The 24,832-nt window shown below is 39.7% G+C and overlaps 1 protein-coding gene across 4 annotated transcripts in view; it reads right to left on the bottom strand.

Annotated features, from left to right (window-relative positions):
• LOC115224678 overlaps window positions 1-24,832 on the bottom strand; it is a 66,349-nt gene that overhangs the window by 23,409 nt on the left and 18,108 nt on the right. For all 4 annotated transcript variants that reach the window (XM_029795536.2, XM_036513827.1, XM_036513826.1 and 1 more), the window contains exons 2-5: window positions 17,075-17,285; window positions 11,804-12,763; window positions 7,227-7,380; window positions 1,127-1,274 (exon numbers count right to left, since the gene is read on the bottom strand). In XM_029795536.2, coding sequence (XP_029651396.2) covers window positions 1,127-1,274; window positions 7,227-7,380; window positions 11,804-12,763; window positions 17,075-17,194 — 1,382 coding nt within the window. In that variant the 5' untranslated portion in view covers window positions 17,195-17,285. The remainder of the gene's footprint in view (window positions 1-1,126; window positions 1,275-7,226; window positions 7,381-11,803; window positions 12,764-17,074; window positions 17,286-24,832) is intronic.

The raw sequence follows: 24,832 nt of genomic DNA on the forward strand, positions 1-24,832 counted from the left end.
GTCATAGAATCATCCACAATGACCCATGTATGTCATAAACATCCACAATGACCCCTGTGTATCATAAACACCAACAGTGATCTGTGTAAGTCATAGAAGCGCCCACAATGACTCATGTGTCATAAACATCCACAATGACCCATGTATGTCATAAACATCCACAATGACCCCTGTGTATCATAAACACCAACAGTGATCTGTGTAAGTCATAGAATCATCCACAATGACCCATGTATGTCATAAACATCCACAATGACCCCTGTGTATCATAAACACCAACAGTGATCTGTGTAAGTCATAGAAGCGCCCACAATGACTCATGTGTCATAAACATCCACAATGACCACTGTGTGTCATAAACACCAACAATGATCTGTGTAAGTCATAAAAACATATACAACAACCCATGTGCATCATAAACACCAATACCATGGAAGACTGGAAACAAATGACACTGCTTCTATGAAGGTGACACTCATTTACAACCACAGCATTATCTTGAGACAAGGATGCATACACACACGTGTAAAGACCCCCTTTGGTCAATCATGACCATGGGGCTGCACCTAGGAAGTTCCCCTCTGAGGCAAAAGTCCAGGCAAGGTTGTTTCTGGAAGACCAGCAGTTGCCCAGCCTTCCCTCTTCATGTCACTGATGTTATCCAAGGGAAAGGCAAAGGGGCCGATACAGCTTGGCACCTGTGACGTCGCAACTCATTTCTACAGCTGAGTGAACTGGAGCAACATGAAAATAAAATGTCAGTCATAAAAATATCCACAATGATCAACGTATATCATAAACACCAACTATGATCTATGTCAGTCATAAAAGCATCCATCATGACTCATGCATCATAAACACCAACAGTGATCAGTGTAAGTCATAAACATCCACAATGACCTGTGTCTGTCATAAAAACATCCACACTGATCAATATATATCATAAACACCAACTATGATCTATGTCAGTCATAAAAGCATCCATAATGACTCGTGCATCATAAACACCAACAGTGATCAGTGTAAGTCATAAACATCCACAATGACCTGTGTCTGTCATAAAAACACCCACAATGACCCATGTATGTCATAAACCCGAACAGAGACCACTTCACTATAATAATACCTTATTCCTTTCTCCAGTTTTCCCTGCCTGTAGTAGTTAAGACTCATATAGTTGTATATCAGCAAACATTGATAATCACAGCCATAATTCTGAAGAATTCTCAAAGCGCTTTTGAAATGCCATTGTGCTTCTTTCACAGCCAAACTACCTGCAAAATTCAAAGAAAAAATTATTTTTTTTACAATAAATATCTCCATCAGAATCAAATATACATGATATATAAGTGGCTTAATTTTTTGCTTGTCCTGTGTATTATCTCATTTGATGATACACAGGACACATTTCCCCGGTGTTCATACATTATATATGATACACGTTCCCAATTGCTTTTCAATCACCAGAGTAACTTTGGGCTTAGGAAAGGAAATCTTTTTATTCATCAGAACATATGAAAGAAGATAAAATTTAAAGTCTGAAAACAAGCAGGGATGTTTAGGACAAATTTAAGAAAATGCATTGGCCAGGCAAAGGATTAAGACGAGAGAGAGATTTGGTTGGTATTTCTAGCATACAAAGGTTCTCTTTTGGCTCATGCATAGTCACAAGTTCCTTAACTGTTTGCCTGTTTTGTGTTTCACATCTGACGAGACACAGGACATATTTCCCTGGTGTCCCATGTCTCATATACGATACACATTTCTATTTTTGTCTTCAGTTAGTTGAGAAATTTGGGACTTAGGCAAATTGTAGACCACACCAGGCTATGGATTATTTAGTACCAACTCACAAAAGAAAAAATAAATGAAGAAGAAGATAGATGCTTTTGTGATGTGGATCTTTTATAGATTGGGCAGAATAAGCTGGAAAGAGAGGAACTAGAAAAGCTGAAAGTCCAATGTTACCTACTGTCGAAAATCAAGACCACAAAGTTATCATATTTTGGCAGTATAATACATAAAGCTGGTTTTCCAGTTTCTATAGGGACCCCCTATAGGAGGCGCAATGGCCCAGTGGTTAGGGCAGCGGACTCGCGGTCATAGGATCGCGGTTTCGATTCCCAGACCGGGCGTTATGAGTGTTTATTGAGCGAAAACACCTAAAAGCTCCACGACGCTCCGGCAGGGGTGATGATCCCTGCTGTACTCTTTCACCACAACTTTCTCTCACTCTTACTTCCTGTTTCTGTTGTACCTGTATTTCAAAGGGCCGGCCTTGTCACTCTCTATGTCACGCTGAATATCCCCGAGAACTATGTTACGGGTACACGTGTCTGTGGAGTGCTCAGCCACTTACACGTTAATTTCACGAGCAGGCTGTTCCGTTGATTCGGATCAACCGGAACCCTCGTCGTCGTAACCGACGGAGTGCTTCCATAGGGACCCCACCACCACCCTGGACGAGATGCCAGTCCATTGCAGTTGAGTGGACTGGAGCTATGTGAAATGAAGTGTCCTGCACAAGAACATTGCACGGTCCATCAATCGAAACCACAATCTTACAATCAGAAGCCTGACACACTAACCACTAAGTCACATGCCTCCCCATAAAGGCAGGGGATTTCAGCAGAGAAATAGTAACACAAGAGTTAATGGAACAATGTTCTATTTAGAAACTGAATGGAAAGTTTCCAGAATAAGCTTATCGTGGGTTTAAAGATCATAAAAAGTCTTTAGAAAACATATTCATAATTGGTAAGAAAGGAACTTGCACTTGTAGGCACAGGAGTGGCTGTGTGGTAAGTAGCTCGCTAAACAACCACATGGTTCCGGGTTCAGTCCCACTGCGTGGCATCTTGGGCAAGTGTCTTCTGCTATAGCCCCGGGCCGACCAATGCCTTGTGAGTGGATTTGGTAGACGGAAACTGAAAGAAGCCTGTCGTATATATGTATATATATATATGTATGTGTGTGTGTTTGTGTGTCTGTGTTTGTCCCCCTAGCATTGCTTGACAACCGATGCTGGTGTGTTTATGTCCCCGTCACTTAGCGGTTCTGCAAAAGAGACTGATAGAATAAGTACTGGGCTTACAAAGAATAAGTCCCGGGGTCGATTTGCTCGACTAAAGGCGGTGCTCCAGCATGGCCGCAGTCAAATGACTGAAACAAGTAAAAGAGTAAAAGAGTAACTGAAGTGAAGATGTTAACGATAACTTATTGCACAAACACATCAATAAGTGAAGAAATAAAAACTCTGCAAAATGCATCAGGCTATCAATACACGAGCAATCAATAGTAAAAGATATAAAAAGCCAAAACAAACTAAACTGTCTTGCTAAAACAACCACTTACATCACATTTAAGGACCACAAAAGCAAATTTGTCAAAACACCTATATATATCTCTATATATAAAGCTGAAGTTGTCTGTGTATGGCAGGTTTGGTAGCCTTCAACTAACACTATCTCCTCCGAGACCCTGCAGCGCAAGTTGACCAAAATTGAGAGTATGATAGAAGAAGGCTTGCTCTTCATTCCGTAGAAGAAAAAACTCAAATCGGACCATGTTAACACCAAAAATTATTTACATCAAAAAGGTGCTTTTTTTTTCCTATGAAAATCCCTATTTTTTACGATTTTTTGACTGCTGTGTCGCCATTTTTTGGTGTATACCAACCAGAAAAATGTATAAAGAGAATAACAAGCTACAGAATGCAAAATTTTTACTTTTCAAAAATTCCAATTCTAAAGGGTCGAAAAGAAATTAAACCCAAGCAACGCCGGGCGATACTGCGAGTGTAGGATAAATAAATTTTACAGAAATGCAAAATAAATCCAAAGCACAATTAAGAAGGCAATAGCAGATGGAATAAAGAAAGGAATCAGTTAATCCATAAAGTTAAATCACTGCGGCAGTTATTAAGTAGGTTAATGGCAGTTTAAAGAAGAATAGCGGCAGACTCATAATCTTAGATCATTGATTATTATCCACTCCAGGCGCAGGAGTGGCTGTGTGGTAAGTAGCTTGCTAACCAACCACATGGTTCCAGGTTCAGTCCCACTGTGTGGCACCTTGGGCAAGTGTCTTCTGCTATAGCCGCGGGCCGACTAATGCCTTGCGAGTGGATTTGGTAGACGGAAACTGAAAGAAGCCTGTCGTATATATGTATATATATATAAGTGTGTGTGTATATGGTTGTGTGTCTGTGTTTGTCCCCCTAGCATTGCTTGACAACCGATGCTGGTGTGTTTACGTCCCCGTCACTTAGCGGTTCGGCAAAAGAGACCGATAGAATAAGTACTGGGCTTACAAAAGAATAAGTCCCGGGGTCGATTTGCTCGACTAAAGGCGGTGCTCCAGCATGGCTGCAGTCAAATGACTGAAACAAGTAAAAGAGTAAAAAGAGAGAGAGTATCAGTGAAGATCTTGCAGAGCTATTTTATAAGGAAAACATGCAGACACTTAGAAAGGTGACCAGCAGATTATCATGTGCAGGTGATGCATATGGATGAGGGAGGCTGCATGAAGAAGTGCTGAGCTCTAATTGCGGAGGGAATCTGTGGAAGGGGTAGACCCAGGAAGGTGTGGGATGAAGTGGTGAGGAAAGATCTTCAGGTGATGGGCCTCGCAAAGGAAATGATAAGGGACCAGGCGCTGTGGAGATTCGCTGTACTCGAGAAGACATGTTGAACTAAGTAAAATTGCTGTCATCCAAACATACAAGCTTGTCCTTTAAAGATGCAGGTGGCACATAAAATGCACCCATGCAGGTGTCACATAAAATGCACCCATGCTGGTTGCACATAAAAAAAGCACCCAGCTTACTCTGTAAAGTGGTTGGCATTAGGAAGGGCATCCAACGGCGGCGAGCTGGCAGAAACATTAGCACGCCGGGCTAAATGCGTAGCCGTATTCCATCTGTCGTTACGTTCTGAGTTCAAATTCCGCCGAGGTCGACTTTGCCTTTCATCCTTTCGGGGTAGATAAATAAAGTACCAGATGTAATCGACTTAATCCGTTTGTCTGTCCTTGTTTGTCCCTTCTGTGTTTAGCCCCTTGTGGGCAGTAAAGAAATATATTAGGAAGAGCATCAAGCCATAGAAACTATATCAAAGCAGACAATTGGAATTTGAATAGCTTCCAGGCTGGCCAACTCCTGTCAAACTGTCCAACCCCATTCCAGCATGGAAAATGGATGTTAACAAGATAATGCCGGATGACAACGATGACAACAGCAAAAAGATTCTTGGATTAAAAAGAGCAGAGCAGGTTTGGTAGGCAATTTGGTAGGTTACGATGGGAAGTGTTGTTGACCGGAAACCTGTGAGGTAAGGAGATAGTTCCCACTTGAGATTACAGAAAGCACAGTGTATAGGAGAGTGGTGACCTTCCTGCAGAGAGACGATGGTTTGTGATCTCTGACATTCTCTAGAGTCTCCTTTCCACCCAATGACCCAGCAGAGAACAGCTATGATGTGACAGCTGGAGTGGAGGGAGAGAGAGAGTGTGTGGGAGGGAGAGTGAATGAGAGAGAAGGGGGAGTGAGAGTGAAGAAGGAGAGAGAGTGTGTGAGGGGGAGTGAGAGTAAAGGAGAGAGTGTGTGGGTGAAGGAGAGAGTAAATGCAAGAAGGGGGAGTGAGTGAATGAGAGAGAGAGAGAGAGAGAGTGGGGGAGAATGAATGAGAGAGAGAGAGAGTGTGTGTGGGGAGGGAGAGTGAGAGAGAGAGAGAAGGGGGAGTGAGAGTGAAGAAGGAGAGAGAGTGTGTGAGGGGGAGTGAGAGTAAAGGAGAGAGTGTGTGGGTGAAGGAGAGAGTAAATGCAAGAAGGGGGAGTGAGTGAAGGAGAGAGAGAGAGTGGGGGAGAATGAATGAGAGAGAGAGTGTGTGTGGGGAGGGAGAGTGAGAGAGAGAGAAGGGGGAGTGAGTGAATGAGAGAGAGAGTGGGGAGAGTAAGAGTGAATGAGAGAGAGAGTGTGTGTGTGGGGAGGGAGAGTGTGAGAGAGAGAGAGAGAAGTGGGAGTGAATGAAGGAGAGAGAGAGAGTGGGGGAGAGTGAGAGTGAATGAGAGTAGGTGTGGGGAGGGAGAGTGTGAGAGAGAGAGAGAGTGATGTCGACTGGTGCTCATTTTTTCCAGGTTAAGTAGAACTGGAGAAACACGAACTGAAATACTTTGGCCAAGGACATGATGCATTCTCCAATTCCACAATAGAACCCATGGCCTTATGACTGTGACTCCCAAAACCCTAACTACTGGGCCAAAGAGACTGATTGAAGCAACACCTTCCATATCCGTAAGGATTTGTGATGCTTCAGAGTAACATCTTGTGTATGTTCCTGCCCCATATTGACAGAGAGGAATCAGTTTTCTAAAGGGTTTGTGATCTGTAGGCTTATTGTTGTATTGAATTTGGCCCCTATTGTATCGATTTTATAAGGATGAAAGACTAAACCTCTCCTGGGCAAAAAGAGATGTAGTCAGGATGTAAATAACACTAAGTATTTTTGTTTGATGCCCCAATTCTGCCAGCTCCCTGGCTGTGTGGTAAGAAGCCTGCTTCCCAACCACTAGGGTTCCGGGTTCAGTCACGCTGCGTGATACCTTGGACAAGTGTCTTCTGCTACAGCCTTGGGCCAACGAAAGCCTTGTAAGTGAATTTGGTAGATGGAACTGGAAGAAGCCTTATTTAATCGACCCCGAAAGGATGAAAAGCAAAGTTGACCTCGGCGGAATTTGAACTCAGAACGTAATGGCAGACGAAATACCTATTTCTTTACTACCCACAAGGGGCTAAACACAGAGACGACAAACAAGGACAGACAAACTGATTAAGTCGATTACATCGACCCCAGTGCGTAACTGGTACTTATTTAATCGATCCCGAAAGGATGAAAGGCAACGTTGACCTCGGCGGAATTTGAACTCAGAACGTAGCAACGGGCGAAATACCGCTAAGCATTTCGCCCGGCATGCTAACGTTTCTAGCAGCTCGCCACCTTAAATGTACTAACCTTGTTATTTAACTAAATTCTTCTTTATTTTCAAAATTAATTGAAATGAACGCAAGCAGGTTATTTCAATAAAAATCATCATCATCATCATCATTTAATGTTCATTTTCCATGCTGACATGATGTTAACAAAAAGGTTCAAATAAAATTTCATAACATGCAAATCAACAGAAAAAAAGAAATCAAATTTCAAAAATGCAAAAAGTGTTTTTTTTACTTCTGCTCTGAAGAGAATGTCCATAGGAAACCATCAACAGCGCCTTCTGCTTCTCTGTGCCTAGTTTCTTGGAGGCATCAAGAATTGCCTTGAAGAATTCTGTGGCAGCCTCAGGGTAACACAGATTGATGATGCTACGAGCTTCCACAGCAACCTATATAGGAAGATAAAAGTAATAGTGTAACAATAATAATAATGATGATGATGATAATAATAACAATAACAAGAAGAAGAAGAAAAAGGACGATGACGACAAAGATCATCATCATCATCGTTTAACGTCTGTTTTCCGCGCTAGCACGGGTTGGACGGTTCGACCGGGGTCTGGGAAGCCAGGGGCTGCACCAGGCTCCAGTCTGATCTGGCAGAGTTTCTACAGCTGGATGCCCTTCCTAACGCCAACTACTCTGCGAATGTAGTGGGTGCTTTTTAGGTGCCACCTGCACAGGTGCCAGGGCGGGGTAGGCATCGGCCACAATCAGTTGGTGCTTTTAACATGCCGCCGGCACAGAAGCCAGCCAAGGCGGTGCTGGCAACGGCCACGTTTGGATGGTGCTTTTTTTATGTTCCACCGGCACTGGAGCCAGTTGAGGCAGCGCTAGCATCGGCCACGTTCGGACGGTGCTTTTTATGTGCCACCGGCACAGTAGCCAGTCAAGGCGGCGCTGGCAACGATAATAATAATAATAATAATAAGAAGAAGAAGAAGGACGACGACGATGAAGATAACAATAATAACAACAACAATAAGAAGAAGGACGACGACGATGAAGATAACAATAATAATAATAACAACAACAACAATAATGGTTTCAAATCTTGACTCAATGGTAGCAATTTTTTGAGGGAGGGGATGAGTCGATTACATTGACCCCCCAGTGTGCAACTGGTACTTGTTTTTATTGACTTTGAAAGGACAAAAGGTAAAGTTGATCTTGGTGGAATTTGAACTCAGAACACGAAGACAGATGAAATACGGCTAAGTATTTTGCCTCACTTGTTAATGATTCTGCCAGCTTGTCACCATTTTACTAATAATAATAATAATAATATTCCGCTGAGGTCGACTTCGCCTTTCATCCTTTCAGGATCAATAAATTAAGTACCAGTTGCATAACGGGGTTGATCTAATTGGCCGTCCCCCTCCGTCAAATTTCAGGTCTTATGCCTAGAGTAGAAAATAATAATAATAATTTTGTTGTGTCTGGGGAGAGTCATTCTCTTTTAGTACCTTATTATTTAATACACTCACCGGTAAAATTTACACTTATTTCTTATTTTCATTTTCCTAAAATTTTCGTTGCGTCTTGCAACCTTTTCAATAGTCTTGAAAGACTATTGAGTCAAGACTATTGAAAAGGTTGCAAGACGCAACGAAAATTTTAGGAAAATAAGAAATAAGTGGAAATTTTACCGGTGAGTGTATTAAATAATAAGGTACTAAAAGAGAATGACTCTCCCCAGACACAACAGAATATGCTTCAAACACACAAACTCATATAAAGAATCTTGCAAACCAAATCCAAAAACGAAAAATAATAATAATAAAAAATGCTTTCTAATCAATGCATCAATGCCAACAGAAGACAACATTTCTCTAAAAGAAATGGAGAAACTCTCAAAATACAAAGACCTGGAAATAGAGGTAACCAGAATGTGGAGTTTAAAAACAGAAACAATTCCTATCATAGTAGGCGCATTAGGCATGATGAAAAAACATTCAGAGAAATACATAACAAAAACACCAGGGCTAACAAGTATATATAACATACAGGAAATAGCACAACCAGGCACTGCACACATCCTACGCAGAACACTTTCAATACAGTGAAAATAAGAGAACCACAACAAACTACAGCACATACCCAAGGCACGTGCTTGGTCATGCAGTGAAAGCAAGTGGTGAAAATAAGACTGAAGAAGAAGAAGGAGGAGGAGGAGGTGGAAGAGAAGAAGAAGAAGAAGAGAAGAACAACAACAACACAACAAGGAAAGTAGCACTGCACACATCCTACGTAAAACACTTTCAATACAGCAAAGATAAGAGCACCACAACAAACCACAGCACATACCCAAGGCACGTGCTTGGTCATGCAGTGAAAGCAAGTGGTGAAAATAAGACTGAAGAGAAGAAGGAGGAGGAGGAGGTGGAAGAGAAGAAGAAGAAGAACAACAACAACACAACAAGGAAAGTAGCACTGCACACATCCTACGTAAAACACTTTCAATACAGCAAAGATAAGAGCACCACAACAAACCACAGCACATACCCAAGGCACGTGCTTGGTCATGCAGTGAAAGCAAGTGGTGAAAATAAGACAGAAGAAGAAGAAGAAGAAGGAGAAGGAGGAGGAGGAGAAGAAGAAGAAGAAGGAGAAGAAGAAGGAGAAGAAGAAGGTGAAGAAGAAGAAGGAGAAGAAGGAGAAGGAGAAGAAGGAGAAGAAGAAGGAGGAGGAGGAGGTGGAAGAGAAGAAGAACAAGAACAACAACAAGGAAAGTAGCACTACTAGGCACTGCACACATCCTACGCAAAACACTTTCTATACAGCAAAGATAAGAGCACCACAAAAAACTACAGCACATACCCAAGGCACACAGAGCTGGGCTTGGTAGCGAAGTGAAAGCACGTGATGAAAATAAAACTCTTTACTCTTTTACTTGTTTCAGTCATTTGACTGTGGCCATGCTGGAGTACCACCTTTAGTCGAGCAAATTGACCCCAGGACTTATTCTTTGTAAGCCTAGTACTTATTCTATCGGTCTCTTTTGCTGAACCGCTAAGTTATTAGCAATTTAACAACCTAAAAGCAAATTTATAGATGCTACTAATGTGACAGAGGATACTAAGTAGTACCAGCATTGCTAGAAATAGGAGTTAAAGCTACTCAATAGCCACAAAAGGACTATCTCCCCACTAGGGAGCTTGTCTTCCTTGTCAGTCATTAAGATAGTCCTTCCGTGGCTGTGTGGTAAGCAGCTTCCTTACCAACCACATGGTTCTGGGATCAGTCCCACTGAGTGGATTTGGTAGAAGGAAACTGAAAGAACCTCGTCGCATATATGTGTATGTGTGTGTGTGTGTGTGTGTGTGTGTGTATCTGTGGTTGCCCCCCCCACATCACTTGACAACCAATGGTGGTGTGTTTACGTCCCCGTAACTTAGCGGTTCGGCAAGAGACCGAAAGAAGTAGCTTCATATCTTTAAAGACTTTGCTGAGACATAGATGTGCTTATGTTAAAGTACACACATAGATACAGAGGGAGACAGAGAGAGAGAGAGACACAGAGGGAGAAAGAGAGAGAGGAAGAGAGGAAGAGAGAGAGAGGGAAGAGAGAGAGGAAGAGAGAGGGAGAAAGAGGGAGACAGAGAGAGGAAGAGAAAGAGGAAGAGAGGGGAGAAAGAGGAGGAGAGAGGGGGAGGGAGAGAGGAAGAAAGAGAGAGAGAAAGTGGGAGAGAGAGAGGAAATAAGAGAGAGACAGAGAGAGCGGGAGAAAGAGAGAGAGAAAGAGGGAGGGAGAGAGAGGAAGAAAGAGAGAGGGAGAGAGGAAGAAAGAGAGAAGAAGAGAGAGAGAGAGAAAGAGAGAGAGAGAGAGGAAGAAAGAGAGAAGAGAGAGAGGAAGAGAGAGAGAGAGACGAATGAATGGATGTCAACAGAATTAAAGTTTCAACTGACATTTCAGATTTATTTATTAAAGACCAATCTTTCTCTTCCCTCTACACACACATACACACCCATATATATATATATATATATATATATATATATATATATATATATATATTTACTTATGTTAACATGGATTTAGTACACGTTTACGCATGCATAATTTCTGTTATTCGTTGCTGTTCCACTTCTTCAACGAATGATACAATTGACTCTGGGTGGGTTAGAAAAGAATGTGAGAGAGTTATGAAAAATACTCGCAAAGCATTTGGTCTGCTCCGATCCTCTCCCTCATGGTTATTGTGTCAATATGTCTGATATAGGCATGAGGCCACAAATTCATAGGAAATTGTGAATTTAATTACCCTTAGTACATAGTGTTTATTTCGTCATCGAAAAAGTTTTAAAATATACTAGCTTGGGCAGCTTTTAAGCTAGTATGTAGCTTTTAACCCTTTCGTTACTGTATTTATTTTGAGATGCTCTGTGTTTCTTTTAATTACTTTAAATATAACAAAGAATTTAGTAAAACAATTTAGTTATCATTAAGCTAGTGTTAGGAACATAAATTGTGACTAAGATTTGGTGGAAGATTTTAATTCAAAACTTATGAAAACAAGACATTTGTACTCAGAGCCAGAATTGGTTTCAGCTGGGTTGGTATTGAAAGGGTTAAGAATTGTTTCTCTATTATATATTTTAACCCTTTTGTTACCCTATTTCTTTAGAGATGATCGGTGTTTCTTTCAATTAATTTAAAATATAATGAAGAATTTAGTAAAATAACTTAGTTATCATTCAGCTAGTTTTAGGAACATGGGGTCAATTTGCTCGACTAAAGGCGGTGCTCCAGCATGGCCACAGTCACGTGACTGAAACAAGTAAAAGAGTAAAAGATAGACACACACATACCTTGCAGTAAATCTCAAAAGTTTCTCCATCTGAAGGTGAATGAATGGCTTCTAGAATCAACTTAGCAAAATTCTCCCACTTGTGATCTAAAATCCCAGCAACATTATAGATAAGTCCTTTGTCATTGATTTTCTCTGCTTTTATGAGGGCTTCTCCTATAATATGATTAAACTTCAACCTCGTGCAGTTTTCGTGGGATATGTGTGTCATGTGATTCTGGCAGTGCTGATGCACAATCTGTGGTAACACGAACTCTGTTGAGCTGTTGTTCGTAGGCTTAATCAGGCCTTGTTTCATCAGCGGGTAAACCAGATTGAATTTGGCTTGCTGCTCTCTTTTGCAGTTTGTCATAGCCATAATGTCATGAAGGCTGAACCTTCCAGGAAAATAACTCAGCTCAGAGAGAGCTTGCTGCTGTTCCGTGGAAAGCTGTTGGAGATATTCCTTAAAAGACTCATGAAATTGGTGCGGCAGAAAATTGTCAACATTTTGGGACTCCTGAAGAAAATCCAAAATTTCACTGGATGATGTGCCTGCTGGACATTCAGACAATTTATCACACAAGGACACAATCCTTCCAGGCACACCATTGCAGAAATTTGAGCAGAAAGATTTAAGATTCCTTGAATATTTCATATTTGCAGGTAAAGACTGTTCAACAAGGTGAAGAGAATCAAAATATTGCAGTGGTTTTAGATGAAGTGTGATACCCTGAACGCGCTTCATTTCTGAAGGTCCACTCAGTATCAAGATGACTTTAACGTGGTTCCAGGTGATTAGTTTCTCGCAGAAATCGTCAAAGTCTTCCGTAGCATTTTTCCCAAAAATATTTTGAAAATTATCTGCGACAAGCAATGTTTTAAATCTTTCATCGGGACAGAAGAATTCTTTCTTGGGCCAGTCTTTCCGAATCACCTTATAGCAAATCCGAGGGAAATCACTCTTCATTTCATTCAAGATCTGAAACATGAGAAGAAAAGCGAAAGGTAGAATAATTGCCATCAAAAGAAGAAGCAAAAGTTTATCATCATCATCATCATTTTAATATCTATTTTTCCATGTTCAAGTGTCTTCTGCTATAGCCCCAGGCCGACCAATGCCTTGTGAGTGGATTTGGTAGATGGAAACTGAAAGAAGCCTGTCGTAGCTGCTATTTCTAATGAGTTCAGTATGCGGCAAAGTAATTTATTTTACTAAGCCCTTTTATATAATGTAATAATTTGAATTCGCCTTAAATGGTCCCTTTGCATACTGAATACTTGGTGAAATTGATTAATTAATTAATTTTACCCTCAATTGTTGAAATTATAATTCATCTCTCTCTATATAATGCCGCGGATTTTACCGAAAAAAGCATAGTGTTTACTGATTTTAACCCACGCTGGTGGAAAGGGGAGAGCAGAAATTCTTCGCTTGCATTTGAGTTTGTTGGCACTGTTAGTTGGGAGCAGATCTTCAGAAGCGAGAGGAAGCCGAAAGGGTATGCTCCTACTTTCAGTGTTTTCAAATCCAAACCAGGGAGTTCTGAGCTGATGATAGAAATGTCGGATTTTGACTAATCTTGAAACGTACGTTCTCAAATAACCTTTGCACTTGATTTTTAATGTCTCTACCCCCATATTGCGTGAGTTGAGTGAGCAAACACTATATGAGAGAGGTTTTCTTTAAGTATTGGAAATAGTTTTAAAAAAGTTTTTTTAGCTGCTATTTCTAATGAGTTCAGTATGCGGCAAAGTAATTTATTTTACTAAGCCCTTTTATATAATGTAATAATTTGAATTCGCCTTAAATGGTCCCTTTGCATACTGAATACTTGGTGAAATTGATTAATTAATTAATTTTACCCTCAATTGTTGAAATGTATATATATATATATATATATATATATATATTTATAGGTGCTGGAGTGGCTGTGTGGTAAGTAGCTTGTTAACCAACCACATGGTTGCGGGTTCAGTCCCACTGCGTGGCATCTTGGGCAAGTCTCTTCTGCTATAGCCCCAGGCCGACCAATGCCTTGTGAGTGGATTTGGTAGACGGAAACTGAAAGAAGCCTGTCGTATATATGTATATATATTTATAGGTGCTGGAGTGGCTGTGTGGTAAGTAGCTTGTTAACCAACCACATGGTTGCGGGTTCAGTCCCACTGCGTGGCATCTTGGGCAAGTCTCTTCTGCTATAGCCCCAGGCCAACCAATGCCTTGTGAGTGGATTTGGTAGACGGAAACTGAAAGAAGCCTGTCGTATATATGTATATATATATATATATTTATAGGTGCTGGAGTGGCTGTGTGGTAAGTAGCTTGTTAACCAACCACATGGTTGCGGGTTTAGTCCCACTGCGTGGCATCTTGGGCAAGTCTCTTCTGCTATAGCCCCGGGCCGACCAATGCCTTGTGAGTGGATGTGGTAGACGGAAACTGAAAGAAGCCTGTCGTATATATGTATATATATATGTGTGTGTGTGTGTGTGTTTGTCCCCCTAGCATTGCTTGACAACCGATGCTGGTGTGTTTATGTCCCCGTCACTTAGCAGTTCGGCAAAAGAGACCGATAGAATAAGTACGGGGCTTACAAAGAATATTCCAGTCTTATTAGATCTCATTAGCAAAACAGACTTCACTGTATTTACTAAACAGTGATGTGAGAATCACTAACCGTTTTATTACCATGTTTCTTTTAAAATACAATACCATTCATCATCATCATCATCGTTTAACGTCCGTTTTCCATGCTAGCATGGGTTGGACAGTTCAACTGGGGTCTGGGAAGCCGGGAGGCTGAACCAGGCTCCAGTCTGATCTGGCAGTGTTTCTACAGCTGGATGCCCTTCCTAACACCAACCACTCCGAGAGTGTAGTGGGTGCTTTTTAAGTGCCAGGGGTGGCTGGCAACGGCCAAGATCGATTGGTGCTTTTTACGTACCAATTTTTAAAATAATGAAGAATTTAGTAAATTAACATGCAACTTAGATCCCTTAAACCCGCTCTGCCAGAGAAAATTCCACGTGAATTTAACTTAATGATGACAAAGTTATTTTAATAAATTCATGATTTTCAAAATTAAATTAAACAAAGCCAGCATATTTCAACAGACATGTGACAACAAAACAGCCAAAATGGCCTAAACTGGACAAAGATTTCATCCTATTTTATGTTCCAAGCACCAGCTTAATAAAGATGAAGGTACTTTAGTAAATTACTCTTTCCTCTACTCTTTTACTTGTTTCAGTCATTTGATTGCGGCCATGCTGGAGCATCGCCTTTAGTCGAGCAAATCAGCCCCAGGACTTATTCTTTGTAAGCCTAGTACTTATTCTATCGGGCTCTTTTGCCAAACCGCTAAGTTACAGGGACGTAAACACACCAGCATCGGTGGTCAAGCGATGTTGATGGGACAAACACAGACACACAAACACCCATACACCTATATATATGACGGGCTTCTTTTCAGTTTCCGCCTACCAAATCCACTCACAAGGCTTTGGTCGGCCCGAGGCTATAGTAGAAGACACTTGCCGAAGGTGCCACGCAGTGGGACTGAACCCGGAACATTGTGGTTGGTAAGCAAACTACTTACCACACAGCCACCCCTGCGCCTATGATTTTCATGATTTTCAAATCGTGAAATGAAGGCAGCGTATTTCAATAGAAATATGATAATGAAAGAGTGAACACAGGAAACATGTATCATGATAATAGGTGGGGGTCGGGGGTGGGGGGCATCCTCGGTAGGTTGGTATCAAAAAGGTTAAGTAGATATAAATATATAGTGTCCCAAATTTTGGCACAAGGGCAGAAATTTGAGGGAAGGTTGTAAGTGAATTACACTGACCCCAATATTGAACTGGTACTTATTTTATCGACTGCTGAAGGATGAAAGACAAAGCTGACCTCAATGGAATTTGAACTCAGAACGTAAGGGCAATTGAAATCCCCCCCCCCCCCCCAAGTACTAACGATTCTGCAAGTTCACCACCTTAACCCTTTAGTGTTTAAACTGGCCATTTCCAGTCAAAGCAACCTACTCGTTTTATTTTCAAACTGACCAGACCTGGTCCCTTGCACCTACCCTACAATGTCATCATTATCATTTAACATCCGCTTTCCATGCTAGCATGGGTTGGACGATTTGACTGAGGTCTGGCGAACAAGGCTCCAATCTTGATTTGGCAGAGTTTCTACAGCTGGATGCCCTTCCTAACGCCAACCACTCTGAGAGTGTAGTGGGTGCCTTTACGTGCCACCAGCACGAGGGCCAGTTTGGTGGTACAGGCAATGGCTATTCCCAAATGGTGCTTTTTACGTGCCACCTTCAAAGGAGCCAGTCCAGCGGCACTGGCGACGACTTTGTTCAAATGTTTCACGTGCCAGTAAAGCGACACTGGTAATAATCACGCTTGAATGGTGTGTTTAACGTGCCATCGACACGAAGGCCAGCTTGTTGCTCTGCCATCCATTACACATTCGGAGTGGTTGGCGTCAGGAAGAGCATCCAACCATAGAAACCATGCCAAACCAGACTGGAACTTGGTGCAGCTCTCCGGCCATGCCAGTTCCAGTTAATCCATCTAACCCATGCCAACATGGAAAACAGACGCTAAATGAGGATGATGATGAGGATGATGATATCATTGAAATCTCAATGACGATGATGATGATGAATATCAACAGAAAAAAAGAAAAAATAACATCAGCAAAAAAGAACACCTTAGGAATGAGAACAGAGTACCCCTTTAGTCAAATGAAGGGTTGGGGATTGAAATTCCACCAGAGAGTACATCAGCTGAAATGTTGTGGTAACAGCAAACAAGATGAGGACACCTATCCTTCCATTGTAAATAATGAACACATAAATGTAAATTTAGTATCTAAAAAGAGAAGCTATAGGTTTTAAAGTTTGTGTTTTAAATATTCTCTTTGCCAGTGATTTTTAAAAGAAATATTCATATCTGAAGGCCAGATGACTTCTGAAATTGTATGTACGTGCATACATATGCATATATGTTTGTAGGTACAAGAGATCAGCTGAGCTGCAGATGTAAATATCTATTTAAAAATCAATGAGAAAGAATATTCACAAAGAATATCTTCAAAACCTATATATATGAAGCACCAGCGCTACAAGATGATGCATGACTAATTCAAATCGATGTAAATTAACAAGCATTTGACGAAGAAATCTGAATGCTAACGAGTTAAATTGGTTCAATATTGTATATAAGACATGAAAATTAGCATTTTTTTTGTCTTTTGAGAATATCTACTTACTTCTGTAACTAAACAGGTCTTGCCCACAGACGGTTGACCATAAACTTGGAGCAGTCGGTGCTTTGATTTGAGAAAATTGCGAAGGAATGTTTTCTCTGATTCGCGTCCAATTAAATTCATCCTCCTGAAGTTGATCGCTGTGTTTTGGCCATTTCAGACAAAATATTTCACAACTTTCTGTTGGGCCTCATTCAAAGAGTCGAGCACGGATCTAAAAGAGGAGAAAAGTTGAGAGTGAGGAAAAAGAAAATGAAAACAAACATAATAATAATAATAATAATAATAATAATAATAATAATAATCCGTTCTTATTTCTTTATTGCCCACAAGGGGCTACACACAGAGGGAACAAACAAGGGCAGACAAAGGAATTAAGTCGATTACATCGACCCCAGTGCATAACTGATATTTAATCGACTCTGAAAGGATAAAAGGCAAAGTTGACTTTGGTAGAATTTGAACTCAGACCGTAACAGCAGATGAAATACCTATTTCTTTATTACCCACAAGGGGCTAAACATAGAGGAGACAAACAAGGACAGACATAGGTATTAAGTTGATTACATCAACCCCAGTGCATAACTAGAACTAAATTTATCGACCCCGAAAGGATGAAAGGCAAAGTTGACTTTGGCAGAATTTGAACTCAGAATGTAATAGCAGATGAAATACTGCTAAGCATTTCGCCTGGAGGGCTAACGTTTCTGCCAGCTCGCTGCCTTCCTACTACACTTTAATAATAATCCTTTCTACTACAGGTGAAAAGGCCTGAAATTTTGGTGGAGAGGGCCAGTCGATAAGATCAACCCCCAGTACGCAACTGGTACTTAATTTATCTACCCTGAAAGGATGAAAGGTAAAGTCGACCTCGGTGGAATTTGAACTCAGACCATAGCGATGGGTGAAATACCACTGAACATTTTGTCCAGTGTGCTAAAAGTCCTGCCAGCTAGCTGCCTTAATAATAATAATAATAATAATAAAGATAATAATAAAGATGGTTTCAAATTTTGCCACAAGGACAGTCATTTTGGGAGAAAGGATGTGCTGATTACATTGACCCCAATGTCAAACTGGTACTTAATTTATTGACCCTGAAAAGATGAAAGGCAAAGTCGACCTCAGTGGAATTTGAACACGGAACATAACGACAGGTGAAATACCGCTAAGCATTACGCCCAGCGTGCTAGCGATTCTGCCAGCTCACCACCTTAATAATAATAGTAATAATAATTAATTCTTTTATTGGCCACAAGGGCTGACAAACATGATTGGAAAACATAAAGGGACAAAACAGGACGAAAGGTTACAAAAGGTTTTGTCTGTTTTTTGAAAGAAAAAAAAAGGGCCGTGTAAACAAACTTTATAACAACGAAAAATCAACAATTTACAAAACTCCCAATAGAGGAAACGCTTCAAAAAAAAGAAAAGGTCTCACGTGGAAAAACCCCATAAAAGCAACGGGAGCCTGGTCAAAAGGTGGGGTAGAGAGCCCCTTTCTCCTTTTATAATACCTTTTTCAATTACAGGCAAAACCTCAGAATTGGTCCATTTGTACTGGCCATTCTTGCACAATTCACCCACCTTTCAGAAAACTTGCCATCAGACAGCACTCTCCTCTCTAACCTCATAATAATAATGATAATTCTCTCTACTATAGGCACAAAGCCTGGAATTTTGTGGAGAGGGGGACAACTGATCACATCGACCCCAAAAGGATGAAAGGCAAAGTCAACCTTGGAGGAATTTGAACACAGAATGTAACGACAGGTGAAATACTGTTTAAGCATTTCGTCCAGTGTGCTAATGATTCTGCCAGCTTGCTGCCTTAATAATAATAATAATAATAATAATAATAATAATAATAATAATAATAATAATAATAATAATAATAATAATAATAATAATAATAATAATAATAATAATAATAATAATAATAATATAATAATAATAATAATAATAATAATAATAATAATAATAATAATAATAATAATAATAATATAATATAATAATAATAATAATAATAATAATATATAATAATAATAATAAAATATAATAATAATAATAATAATACTAATAATAATAATAATAATATAATAAATAATAATAATATAATAATAATAATAATATAATAATAATATAATAATAATAATAATAATAATAATAATAATAATAATAATAATAATAATATAATAATAATAATAATAATATAATAATAATAAATAATAATAATAATAATAAGAATAACAATAATAATACCTAACTCAGATACCAGGAAACCCCAAAATGGCAGAAATTCAAAAGATAGTGCTCATGGGAACTGCTCATATCCTACGCAAAATACTTTCTATGTAATCTCAAGGTTCAAAACACAAACATTTTTTTTTTTTTTTTTTTTAGACATCCACCAGCACAACACAAAAAAACCCCAAATATATGGCACACTAGGCATAACAACAACGTGAACTTCCAACCTGTTGTCTCTTGAGGCCTCCGGGTGAGACTTGGAGCCAACTTGTACAAATAATAAAGCAAAAGTCAAAAATATAATAATAATAATAATGATGATGATGATGATGATGATGATAATCTTTAATCTTTTACTTGTTTCGGTCTTTGGACTACAGCCTTGCTGGGGCACTCTCTCGTGGATTTAGTTGGGTGAACCAGTGGTTCATAAGTGGGGGTCCATATAAGATTTTTGGGGGGTCTACAAAACAAAATAGTAAACTGGAGATGCACAATAGTATTTTAAGGGTTCCTGATAAAATTTTGTTGTTTCTTAAAGGAGGGACATATTCGTACAGCACGGAATGTTTTCACCCCAAATAGACTCCAGCGATTGGTTAAAATTGCCGAAATGCTCGAAATTTCAGATAAAATATCTTACAAACTATAGAATTTTCTCAATAAAGCCAAGAAAAAAATGATGTTTTATAAACACATTCTACCAGTATACGAAGTTTAAAAGTGTTTAGTTAACTAGAAATTATGTTGACACCTGCCGTTCAAAAGGAAAAGATCCTAATTTTTTTAAAAACAAAAAAAAACACAAAGTAAGGATCGACTAGTCACGACTGGCTAGAGCGGATGCGCAGGTACGCGAGTGCGCGCACCGGGACCACTCTTCTTAAGTGGTACCTGAGAATCAAAACAGAGGCAACACGTACCTGTGTTTATGGAGCGAGCCTGAAAAATGCATCCCTATAAGTTGGATAGTCCCGTTCGATCAACGTTGGTTTTAGCTCCCTATTAAAAAAACAGACCCTTGTAATCCTCAAATTCAGCGCAACTCAACGTTTTGCAAAAAAAAAAAAAAATAAAAATAATAATAAAAAAAATAAAAAGACGGACGGAAGAATCACCGTCTTCGAAAACTTCGAGCAACTTTTGTCTCTGTGTTGGTTAATCACACACCTCTCTCTCTCTCTCTCTCACTCGACGGCAAGCAAGTGTTGGTTACAAGACAAGGCTTACCTCAGTCGTGCAGCCACATGGTATACTTATAGCAAAGTAGGTTTGTGGTTATGTTTCGTCACCACACCCACCCTCACGTGGTAGATAAACCATACTTGATTAAACATCCTCTATGAATGTCTTCTGTGACATTTCCAGTTTTAATCACACTGAATAGTTCGTTAGCCACAGAGAACTACTTGCACTAAGTGTAGCCCAGTCATTTACGGAATCGTTTGTCCATTTATTCATTCTACATGCAAATTACATGTTTGTTTCAAATAGGAATCACTCCCGTTTACACATTAGAAATAGGTCTACATAAGTCATACTAACTACCACATTCTCTCTCTCTCACTCTCACTCACTCTTCCTTCTCACACACGAAGAGTGTCAGGGCTAAAACTCAACCAGATATTTCAAGCATTTTAATAGTAATTTTTTTTTACTGCCTTCATATCTTTTACCCACTTGTTACTATATTTCTGTTGAGATGCTCTGTATTTCTTTCAATTGATTGTAAATGTAACAAAGAATTTAGTAAAATAACTTAGTTATCATTCAGCTAGTGTTAGGAACATAAATTGTGATTAAGGTTTGGTGGGAGATTTTTAATTCAAAACTTAGGAAAACAAGACATTTGTTACCATATTTCTGTTGAGATGCTCTGTGTTTCTTTCAATTGATTTTAAATATAACAAAGAATTTAGCAAAACAACTTAGTTATCATTCAGCTAGTGTTAGGAACATAAATTGTGATTAAGGTTTGGTGGAAGATTTTAATTCAAAACTTTTGTAAACTTGAGAGCCAGAGCTGGTTTCAGCCAGGTTGGTAACGAAAGGATTAAGAATTGTTTCTCTATTGTATCTTTTAACCCTTTTGTTACCCTATTTCTGTTGAGATGCTCTGTATTTCTTTCAATTAATTTAAAATCTAATAAAGAATTTAGTGAAATAAATTATCATTAAGCTAGTGTTAAGAACATTGTGACTAAGATTTGGTGGAAGATTTTAATTCAAAACTTAGGGAGACAAAACATTTGTACTACAGAGCGAGAGGCAGTTTCAGCCAGGTTGGTATCGAAAGGGTTAAGGTGTATCTATTAGGCATCTGGTTTTCAACATTTCTGTTATGGCCTAGAAGATTTGGATGAATAGAAGAGGACTGAGACCCAAACAATGATGTACTCCTACCTGCACACTGTACTCCTTACTAAACTCTTACTAACTCTCACCTTACTGACAGCATCCTTGTACAAAGCTTGTATGGCTGTCACAAGCCATTCATCTACCCCTAGCTACTTCAGGGATAACCTGGTCACAGACCAAAGTAACTTATTGTCATTGATTAGTTATATACATGTGAAGAAGGTGGTGAGCTGGCAGAAACGTTGGGATGCCGGGCGAAATGCGTAACCGTATTTTGTTGGTCGTTACGTTCAGAGTTCAAATTCCGCCGAGGCCAACTTTGCCTTTCATCCTTTCGGGGTCGATAAATTAAGTACCAGTTACGCACTGGAGTTGATATAATCGACTTAGTCCGTTTGTCTGTCCCCTCTGTGTTTAGCCCCTTGTGGGTAGCAAAGAAATAAGAAACGTAAGCACGCCGGGCGAAATGCGTAGCCGTATTTCGTCTGTCGTTACGTCCTGAGTTCAAATTCCGCCAACTTCACAGCCCTGTATTTAATAGTAAGTTTTATTTCACTGCACGAGTAATATTTAAGTTGGTCATGAATTATAAAGTTTATCCATTATCCATTCAACACAATTAAAAGAATAATTCTGTAGCCTTCCCAATCAGTTGATTACAAAAACTGTACAGAAGCTTGCCAAAACAGAAGAAAATATTCACATTAGATTCATTTGGCCAGCTAAATCCTTATCCAAACTGAGCTGACAGTTGTGGAAATGTCTATCACAAAGACAAGACAGTGTGTGTAGCAGGTTCATAGGTTAATATGCATTCGGGAAATCGGCACAAAAAGCTAGCCTTGAAGAGAAAAGCTCCAATCTTTTTTTGCCTTTGGGCCTACTTTTTATGATAAAAAATCCCACGCCTACTGCTGACCCTCTTCTGGAATGTAAACCCCAAGAATTAGTAATTGCTTCCACATGCCAGCTACATGTGCAGGTACAATCACTGAAAAGATTGCAACAATGTGATGAAATAATTATTTGAGAAAAAAAAAAGAAAGAAGAAATAACAACACTAACAATACTGAACAATAACAATAAAGGAGTGAACCAGTGTTCATGCGTGTGTTTATTATTGCTAGCATAATGCCCCTCCCAAAGGTTCAATAGTATTTCTTTCAACACATGACTTCACATCAGGAATCTTGCTGACTAAATACAAATGTAAATACATGCGTATATATATATACATATATATGTATTTGTATATATATGTATATATCATTATCATCATTTAACGTGCGATTTCCATGCATGGGTTGGATGATTTGACTGATGTCTGGCGAACCAGACGCCAATCTTGATCTGGCAGAGTTTCTACAGCTTGATGCCCTTCCTAACGCCAAATACATATATATATATATATATATATATATATATGCATGTGTGTATGTGTATATATATATATATATATAGGCGCAGGAGTGGCTGTGTCATATGTAGCTTGCTTATCAAAAACATGGTACATACATACATATATATATATATATATATGTATGTATGTAGAACTCAAGAACTCTCCAGCCTGGCAAAACTGAGACTCTAGAAACACAATGTGTGTGTACACACACATACAGACACACATCTGTATGTATATACACACACACACACACATATATACGCACATACACACACACACACACACACATATACGCACATATATACACACATATACATACACACACACATGCGTGTATATATAAATATATACATACACATGTGTGTGTGTGTATATATATATATATATATATATATATATATACATATATATATATATATATATAAATAAATATATGCAAATATATACACACATTCAAGCGAGTTGTTGCCAGTATCACCTGACTGGCCCTCGTGCCGGTGGCATGTAAAAGCATCCACTACACTCTCGGAGTGGTTGGCGTTAGGAAGGGCATCCAGCTGTAGAAACCCTGCCAGATCAAGATTGGAGCCTGGTGCAGCCATCTGGTTCGCCAATCTCTGTCAAATCGCCCAACCCATGCTAGCATGGAACGCAGACGTTAAACGATGATGATGACACATACAGATACATGAACGCACACACACACCTACACCTACACCCTTCAACCAAGTTCTTGTTCAGGCTTCCCTTATCATCGATTATTTCATTATCACTCCCCCCTCCCAACATTTCCTTTCTAGCTGCAATATTCTGTCGCTGTATGGTGACCCCAATTTTCTTTCTCCCTTTCTCTCTTCACTCCACTCACATTTCACACTGATCACTCTTTTTGTGTTGCCAAATTGTCTCTCCTTGTAAACCACCATTCACCCCTCCACCCACCCACCACCACATTATGTTGGCCCTCTCCCCTGCTCTCAACCTCCCCATGTCTACTCTATTACTTTCCGGGATACTTTTCACTCCTTTCTGTATTGTCAGTCATCACCTACTTTCCCCCCTTCTCCTCAAAGCATGCATCATCAATTACCCTCACCCTTGTTCCCTACTCACTACATCCAACCTCCAACACCACCCGATCTCTTCCCTTACCTCCCTCCATTATGCGTGTGTGTGTGTGTGTGTGTGTGTGTGACCATGTATCTCCTCATCTATTTCCAATCTCTTAACCATCCCTCACTTTCCTCGCACACTTGTAACTTCTACCTACCTCATTCCCTCTGCTTCTATCCTCACAGCAAGAATCCTCACCCTCTTTCATATGTTAACCTCACATCTCGCATAAAGCTGTCTCCTGCTCTACTGTGACCCCCACCAAGTCAAAGGAGATCTTAGTTTTGTAAGCTGCATGGTGACCTTGTTATTGCTGGGGCCATGAATTGGTATTAGGAAGGGCATTGAGCTACAGAAAGCCTGCTAAAGCAAACACTGGAGCACAATGCAGTCCTTAAACCCATTGGATCCTGCCAAACTATCCAGCCCATGCCGGCATGGAAGATGGACATTAAAAAATTATGGAGTTCAGTACATGTTTCTTTATTTCACAGGGTTTTCAGAGTGGGGGACACGTTGTTCATTATCCTAAGTCTACTATCATCATCATCATCATTTAACATCCGCTTTCCATCCTAGCATGGGTTGGATGAATGATTGAGGGCTGGTGAACCACATGGCTGCACCAGGCTTCA

The sequence above is a fragment of the Octopus sinensis genome, linkage group LG26 (genome assembly GCF_006345805.1).
Source record: "Octopus sinensis linkage group LG26, ASM634580v1, whole genome shotgun sequence".
Classification (NCBI taxonomy): Eukaryota; Metazoa; Mollusca; class Cephalopoda; order Octopoda; family Octopodidae; genus Octopus; species Octopus sinensis.